The 9,289-nt window shown below is 39.8% G+C and overlaps 1 protein-coding gene across 1 annotated transcript; it reads right to left on the minus strand.

Moving 5' to 3' along the window:
* Positions 1 to 1,293: 1,293 nt before the first annotated feature.
* On the minus strand, positions 1,294 to 2,154 carry LOC110942620. The gene has a single exon (XM_022184394.1). It carries the CDS (start codon positions 2,152 to 2,154, stop codon positions 1,294 to 1,296), a length of 861 nt encoding a protein of 286 aa, XP_022040086.1.
* Positions 2,155 to 9,289: the final 7,135 nt, after the last annotated feature.

Consider the following 9,289-nt stretch of genomic DNA (forward strand, 5'->3'; position numbering starts at 1 on the left):
CCAAAGATACATAACGAGGAGTGTAAATGATGAGATAGCTTAGATATTACGAGTATTTCATCGCGAAACCTAAGAATGTCGTATTAGAATTGAATTGCGACTTATGAGAAAATTTATTTTGTAGTTAACTTGTAACACGAGGGAGTTAGCAAGTTGAGTTATAATATATAATCATGATGCTTAAACTATGTTCTGTGTCACAACTTGGGATTTTGAAAAGAAACTTTCCCATAATTTGCCACAAATGATAAGATTGAACTCATAATGCCATAGAATTGAATCGCTAAACACACAACTAAAACAACTAACACAAAACCGCTCATGATTAGTCTAACGCTGCTTTTGGAAATTGGTAGAGGCACTTATATATAGGAAGTACCAGCGGCGTATCCACCATGTCTCTACCAGCTTTCATCCACATCGTTATTCAAATCATGATTGACGACATAACAATACTTACACAAAACTTCCCATGATCAGTCCAACGAGGCTTTTGATAGTTTGATAAGAACACTTTTATATAGGAAGTACCAGCGGCGTATCCACCATGTCCTTATCAAATTACATTGGCTTCGTTATCAGATCATGATTGGTTCTATGGGATGACACTACTAACTCACGCACTAAACAAGTATTGTCAAAACATAAACAACCATAGCTTAATAGAATATTGCATGTGTCCTTAACTTTTGCAAGTTAAGCTGTGACCACGTCCTTGTCCCTTGCGGGCCAAGTCGGGTAATTGCTTGAAATGAAATAGTAATGATAATAAATCACGGAATAGCAACAACGTGAATTAATTATAATGCAAAATATCAAAATTATGAAAAGACAATGGAACAATAAAGATATTAAACGACTTTAGCATAAAATGCCCTAGTCAACATAACATTAACGTAATTATCTGAGCACAAAAAGGAAACAACGATAATTGAAAATAATAACATCAAAACTTTTAATTGCCTTGAGATTGAAACAGTAGAAAGGTTTTGTCCATTCAGACTTGAATTATACGTTTCCTGCGTCATTGTTAGCGCCAGCTTGATTCACATTAACGTTGAAGGCTCTACCTCCTGTTGCCTGGTTTGCTTGGTTAATCGGGTTAGCCTGGGCTTGGGCATTAATGATGTTAACTAATCTTGGGCAGTTGTTTCCAAAATGGGTTGGATCCCCACAATTGAAGCATGCCCTTGCATTAGGTTGATAATAGGGTGGAGTCATGTTTTGAGGTTGATATGGAACCATCATTAGATTGGGTTGAGGGAAGGGTTGACTTTGTGCATTCTCAGGGTTTCATGGCTTGTTAGTGGTTTGGTTCTGGAGGATGCGACATGCATCGACTAAGTGGCCAAAACGTCCACAGCCAGTACATTGTCGACATGGGAAGTTGGGTAGATGGTGATATTGGCAATGGTTGCATTTAGGAAAAGAACCGGTATAAGGTTTTTTATTTGGTGTGGTTACTGCATAGTTCTTCTCGTTGTCCCTATGCTTCTTTTTGTTGGAGTGGGAGGGAGATTCGATCCTAGTTTTTCTTGCCTCTTTCGGCTCTTCAGCAGGAGCCTCACTAGATGACCCCTTGACCCCGTTACGGTTCAGATGCTTTGATTTAATACGGTTCTCAGTAAGTTGACCAGCAAGTCGCATAGCTGCCTCTAGGGTTTCGGGTTTACTACCTTCCACAGTGTCCTTTATAACAGGCGGCAAACCCTTGATGTACTGCTCTATAAGACGAGTGAGTGGTGTGAATAAGTACGGACACATCTTACTCAACTCATGAAACCGCTTATTATATGCCATGTTATCTCCACTGTCTTGTTCCAAAACCCAAAATTCATCCTCAAGTTTCTTAATCTCGTGCCGAGGATAAAATTTTTCAGTCATTAGTTCCTTCAGTTGTTCCCATGTCAAAGCCACTGCGGCTTCAGCACCACGCGTATTCTTTTCAGCATTCCACCAAGTGAGTGCGTTTCCCAACAAGCGGCCAGTAGCATAACGAACCTTGCGATTGTCAGGGCATTGACAATTGAGAAATGTACTTTCCATCTCCTCATACCAGCGGAAAAGAACGGTTGCACCGGTGGTTCCTTCGTACGTAGGGGGGATCACATGATTTGAAGTGTTTGTAGGTGCACCTCGAGGTATTAGCTCCATCGTGGGTCTCTGGGTTATTGAGAGCTTGTTGAACTTGTACGACAATGTTGGGAATAATGGCGGCCATCTCTTCGGCGATATGGGCTGCCATGCGTCGGCTGGAGTTGCCAGCACGTTTTCCAATACAAAGACGTTTAGAAGACATCTACAAGGATTATCGCATACTGATTGAGAATTTAAAGATTAACAATCGAATGAAAAATGGAATAAAACATTATTAAAAACATAAAACTTAGGATAAAATAATATTTCAAAAAATGAAATATTGAAAATTTGTAGGTGTGGCACATCGTAAGGCATGGTACGCCTTCCATGCGTCACTTTCATAATCACGTGGGCCCCCGTAATTACTGAGCTTTCGCATGGTTCGCATATGTCGACCCGTCGACATACACTTAACCCAAAGAGAAACAGTGAAATATTAAATGACTCAAGTTGGGGTGATGTGAAAAGATATTGGAGGGTGTCAATGAGTTAACACAGACACGTTGACTTATCAAAGTGTTGTTAGTTTCCGTGACGTTTGATGTGACATGCTTTGGCCTAATAGGTATCGGTACTCTCATCGTTAGTCCCCAGGTAGGTAAACTGGTCCTTATTGGATTTATACGATTGCCAGCCTAGACAGGACGTCCCGACTACCGGTACTTAACCCTTCCAGTTACTACATGTCTGTCACAAGAACTCACTTTGACGGGATTGAAAAATTTAAATGAAATTTGAAATATCAAAATGAAATAAAAATAGAATCAAGTATAATTGACATGAATTGAATATTGAATTGACTTAGACTTTGTATGAATAAAGATATGAATGGAATCGTTAGAAACTTACTGTTTATATTGCATAGTGTGTGAAGTGTAGCATTAAAATAATAAACTATAGCATAGAATTAAATCACATATTATCATGCAAGGCACATATCATTTAGCATATAAATTTAAAAGTGCTCACATACATTTGGTGTGTGACATTAACAAACTATTAAACTTATGAAATTTGACAACATAAGCTAAGACAACAATTTAGCATGTAATGCACATAAAACCCTATTGGGCTATAGTCTAGGTCTAAGGGTCTAATAACCTATCCTAATTCTCTATAGCCATTGGCTCTGATACCAATCTGTCACACCCCGACCCGCAGCGGAATGGTACGAGGCATGATGATTGCCCAAAGCTTATGACACTATTAAAATTTCATAATTAAACATGTCATGATTAAATGTCACACTTTTCATATAAGTTTCAAATATTCAAATAATACATTAAACTTGTCTTTTTTATTACTAAGGCAAAGTTCCTATGTGATCCTGATCCAGTCCAGTCTTCAATCCTCTACACCTGTATCATGTGTAAAATAGTATTTTTGGGTCAGCTACAAGAGCTGGCGAGTAAACTTTGGTTAAGTAAAGTAGGTTTACCATTTAAAAATTTAGAAATAAAAGTAATATGTTTTACCTTTTTAATTCCAAATATTAATTTGAAAATTAAGCATGCAATTAATCATGTGAAAGCAATGCACAAGTAATATGCACATAGAATGGTAACAGAGTAATGACTAAGACCAAGACCAAGACCAAGACCAAGACCAAGACCAACACCAACACCAAAACCAAAACCAAAACCGACTCCTTGCGTCCCACACCCATAAAGGGTGTGACTGTGGCGATACCAACGTCCCATAGTTAGGAGGAAAGGTCAGCCCAAGACTAATGGGGCGATACCGACATCTCCAGGTCATGAGGAAAGGTCAGCCGTGGATCCATTGAATGAATGACTATTGACTATGATGACCAACACAACAACAACAATAACCTCAACAAACAAACAACAACAACACATAATGCATATACGACACACTAGGCTTTGCATGCTCAATTTTAGATAAAAACAATTGATCAAACACAATGATACACCCCAAAAAGTTAATGACAAAAAGGGGAGAGAGTTTACTCACTGTTTACGAAGATTGATTCCACAAAAATGATACCGCACGAAAATGAGGAAAACTCCAAAAAGAAAAAGATCACCCTCAAGTCGATAATCAAAGAAATCATCCGAGGTGATGTTGCATTTGAACGAGCAAAGAATAAACCAACGCGGCGAGAGTTTGCTGGTATTTCCTGGTGACGAAGGCTGCGAACGACAAAGCGATAGACCAAATGGTAGTTGTGACTGGTGCAACGACTACTCATAACAGAGAAAGGGCTATGTGATGGTTGTGTTCGTTGTTGTATCAGAACCATGTCGGACTAGAGAAAATAGGAGGGGTAGTGTTGTAGAGAAACTAGTGAAACGGTTGTTGCTAACTGTTTGTATTTGAGGTGTGAAGTCTACCAAACGGAAACAATAGATAAGCGATTCATATGATCGGATCAGCCATCGGTTACGAAACATTGATTGGATCATTGAAGTTTAATTTGAAAACAATTTTCGGTTACGCGACTGTAGATGGGAAAAGAAACGGCCCACCAATTGATTAGCTTGAATTAATATAATAAACATTCTTTCATATTTTCAGTTTAGCCCTTGAGTTTTGATAAGTTTTGATACTAACGAAAACTAGAATAAACCTTAACAATTTAATTCCTTTATTACATATAATTTATAACATAAAATTTTAACTAAACTAGCTTTTATAAATATTATGTTGGTTGTTTTTTTTAAACTAAAGATATTCCAATAAAATAAATGAACGAAAATTATTTGTAAGATTAAATTGGGAATTTGAAATTGGATATTAAAACGGGTCAAGTTTCGGAGATCCGTTTTTGACGGATGTTACAGGAGGTCTGTTGGAGCTTAGGTTACGTTCGGTTTGAGCGTAAACCTTGGCTGCGGCCATCAGTTTCCCAGCTTTTGGGTAAACCCTATGTTCCTGATAGAACCTTAATCATGTCGTCATAGCGCACAACGTATTTGAATTGTGCTCGTATCAGATGTTCGTGTACGTCACCAGTTTCTAGCACCTCTTTATTGTATCTTGTTATGAAGTCCTCCAGACTTTCATCATCCCGCCTCCAGATATTCATTACATCGGCAGTGTCTCTGATGGATCTGCGTTGCTGGCTAAAGTGGACTAGGAACTTCTCTTTTAAATCCACCCATGATGTCAACTTCCCTACCGGTAAGTTGTCGAACCATAACCGTGCCGCACTTGTCAAGGTTTGAGCGAATAAGTGACACCACATAGGCAATGTCCAACTCCCTACCAGGCATGCGCTGGTAAACACATGGAGATGGTCGTCTGAATCTGACATCCCATTAAATTTTCCAATGTTTGATGGTAGTTTTGCCCTTTCGAGGGGAGCTAGAGTAGTTTCACTGACGAATTTTGAGTTCTCAGCTGCTTCTGTCGGGCGGTAGATTAGGTTGTAATCATGTTCTGCATTCGGGTTATAAATCGCGCGTGGTTTATAATTTGCATGGTCCCGCTGCAACCGGCTGAACACGCTTGTGTTATCACCTTCCTGATATGTTTTGTCATATTCGTTGGTTTGGGTGTCCCGCTTCTGGTAAGAACGCATGCCCAACCGAGAATGGACTGACTGCCTTCTATGGGAATATGGTTCATCACGATAATCTCTTCGTCGAGTCTCAGAGTGAGTAGATTCGTACCTAGTAGGAGATCTGGAATAGACCTCCGTGTCGTCTACAGGCATTCCTGACGATGCATCATAGTTTGATGTACGTGGTGCAGACGGTGCCCGCACATGAGATGTAGATCTCCGTGGTTGAGTAACGGGAAGGGAAACCTATGCACAAAGCTGTGCGTAAACTGCGTTTAATGCACCCTGAGATCTGACGTACCATGAGATGGGAGTTTCACCAGGAGGTATAATTGAACTTATCGGGATCTCGGGTTGTGCTCCTGGAGTGACAGGGTCATCCAAATGATTAACGTTGTATTGGACTTCGTTATCATCGGAAGCCTCTTCCACAATTCCTTCGACACGAGGATTGTGTGTGAAATTCGCCGGCCGAGGGCCTGATTGACGGTTTGTCAGAGTCTCTTCCATGGAAAACAAAGATTGAAAAGAAATGAATCAAAATGAGAAGATGAGAATGGAAATTGAAGAACCGGTGGGCGCCAATGAAGAAACACTGGTTCGAATGACCAGAATCAATCAGACAAGGGGTTTAGTTCTACATAAAAAGGGTGAGTCCTCTCATTTGATTTGGGGTTTGGCTGAGCTCCTTCTTTGAACGATTACTGCAAAACGAACAGCTGTTAGACTCGCCACAGGGAGAATGGGGGTTTTCTCCATGACCACCCTCCGGTGTGAGAATAAGTACAGATCTCAATGAAAAAGAAGAAGTAATAGTGAAAGTGAAGTGAGAGTAACTTAAGAGATTGTACCTGAATTGCCTTATGTATAACCGATTTTTGGGCGGGAAAGTTTGTTGACGGAAGAGATAACGGAAAGTATTTTCCGTAAGTGGTTACTCCTTCTGCTGTTAATCTTCATCTTGACGTTTATACACACGGATCGTGGGTGAGATCAACGTCTAGGGAGATGCCACATGGAAAGTGAATGTGAGTGGATCCTTCTCCAAGTTAGTGACATCATCGTGACCTTGATGAGCGTTTAGGATGATGCCACGTCATCATTCGGTTATAACTGAATTGGTTGTGCATCATCGTGGGTGAGATCAACGTCTAGGGAGGGGCCTTTTAGACGGTTTACAGCTGTAATCCTCTATGCCTCTGCCTCATGTTAATTTTGTTGTAACAGAAAGGTCTTTTCTGTTTAAGTCTGGGTTGTAATTGCACGGAGATGTTTTAGCTTTAAACATTACATGAGTTTGCGCAAGGATGTATTATTAGTTCTTTGCGTGGATGTTGAAGACTACTCTCTTTTAAGTTTTCTTCTTTAGAACCGGTGCACAGCCGCGCAGGGTTCTCTTAAAGAAGGTTTATTGTGGTGAATTTGTTGTATGGTCCAACGCACCTGCGCAAGGTTTTTGGAACCTTACCCCTTCAAACACCAAGTCTAAACCGTAGGGTTTATCCTTGAGGGGATGATCTCGTCAAGAAGGTTAATCCTTCTCCAAGTTAGTGACATCATCATGGGTGAGATCAACGTCTAGGGAGGGGCCTTTTAGACGGTTTACAGCTGTAATCCTCTATGCCTCTGCCTCATGTTAATTTTGTTGTAACAGAAAGGTCTTTTCTGTTTAAGTCTGGGTTATAATTGCACGGAGATGCTTTAGCTTTAACATTACATGCGTTTGCGCAAGGATGTGTTATTAGTTCTTTGCGCAGATGAAGACTGCTCTCTTTTAAGTTTTCTTTTGTAGAACCGGTGCGCAGCCGCGCAGGGTTCTCTTAAAGAAGGTTTATTGTTGTGAATTTGTGGTATGGTCCAATGCACCTGCGCAAGGTTTTTGGAACCTTACCCCTTCAAGTCCAAGTTGCAAACATGAATTAAATACATCAAATTAAATTTTAGGTGTGTATTTAGCCACCCAAAATAAGTTGTTAGTGCATATTCCATGTGTTCGTCACTGTGCAAACAGGCTAGATAGAGCGTGTGTTGAATATTGTATAGATGTGAGTTTGAAAAACGGATTTGAAGTGTAAAGTTCCCTTCGCACGAAGGAGTCCTTCGCGCGAAGGGACACAGTCACTTTGCACGAAGGGTAGATGCCCATTCGTCCAAATCCATTCGCTCCAAGCTCACTCGCACGGAGCGCAGTGTCTATAAATAGTAGATGTGAGTGAGAGCTGAGAGAGGATTTAGGGTTCCCAGAGGGGAGATGTTGGAGAAATTTTTTCTCAAGCTTGTAAAAGATGTATACTCATTCGGTATGGATGAAGCTTTCGACTATTCTGCTTCTTCTCTATTCTTCTAAATAATATTCTACCAAATTAGTTCTTTTCTAACCTATCTTCCGTCTAAACCCGCCGGATCCTAGACTCTCAATTGGTAGCAGAGCTACGGTACTGATTCAATCGATCTAACAGTTGATTGAATCACCTACGCTCATGAATTATGGGTTTTAGGGGGTTTTAGACGTAAAACATCAAATTGAAGGTCAATCCATGGACGAAATTTGAAATTAAAGACATCATTAGATTCAGAATTGATTTTCGTTCATATCTATGAAGTATCATCATGAAAATTCGCTGAAATAAAGATGTTGGATTGAAAAAATTGAATTAGCTGCGTTCGAGCGAAGGAATCAATCCCGTTCGCATGAAGGGATCAACACCATTCGCACGAAGGGTCAATCCCATTCGCACGAAGACACCTTTTTCGTTCTAAAAATCATCTCATTTGCATGAATGAACCTACTTCATTCGCACAAATGAGCCAAATGCCTAAAAAAGGCATTTTTGATCGCAGTGTCGAGACGAGTGTCCAGCAAAAAGTTTGGTGATTGAAAATTTTTTCGAGTTTTTACCGACAAATATGGGTTGTTCGGAGACACCGTCAGGGGCTTTAGGGAACATATATGATGAAGCGATCACAGAGTATTGATGTTAATAGGGTAGTCATTGATACCTATACAGATTGGTTATCATTTGGTATAATGACTATTAATGGGCCTTAAAGAAAAATCCGCATCGATGAAAAACTGACTTTTATGGAACAAAATGACATTTTTCCGCATAGTTGATTTTTCAGAAAATAGAGAAGACTGAATTTGCTCAGTTTGACGGGGAATTTAGTGATAAGTTTTAGAGAAGTCATAATTTGCAAAAATGAGGGGGAATAAAAATTTCATAGGATATATTGAAATTCCAGCATTTTTGAAATTCATGACATGCAACAACATTCGGGTGGTTCCGACTTTCAGATTGTCCGGGGATGCATAGGATCTGGATTCGTTAGTTCATGATCATAGGAAGTTCAGATTGTGACACCTGTGTCACTTCAGCCATCAAACAAATGCCAAACCAATGAAATATTGTATTTCATACTTGGGATTTGTATAAATATGTGTATCGTTTGCACATGTTAACTCTTGTTCGATTTCAAGCCTTAAATCGCTTTCTGGAAGGTTATACGCGCTCTGAGGCGTAAATATAACCAGTTTAACGCAACAAACACTCCGGAATAGTGAAATAGGCTTAACATACCTTAAATAACCTCCACATAACTTAGAAATAAGTTTTGGATGGTTTG

Source organism: Helianthus annuus, chromosome 5, assembly GCF_002127325.2.
Source record: "Helianthus annuus cultivar XRQ/B chromosome 5, HanXRQr2.0-SUNRISE, whole genome shotgun sequence".
Taxonomy (NCBI): Eukaryota; Viridiplantae; Streptophyta; class Magnoliopsida; order Asterales; family Asteraceae; genus Helianthus; species Helianthus annuus.

Bases quoted from the DNA above. Each gene is read 5' to 3' on its own strand.
- LOC110942620 (XM_022184394.1), bottom strand. From the start codon at position 2,154: ATGGAGCTAATACCTCGAGGTGCACCTACAAACACTTCAAATCATGTG.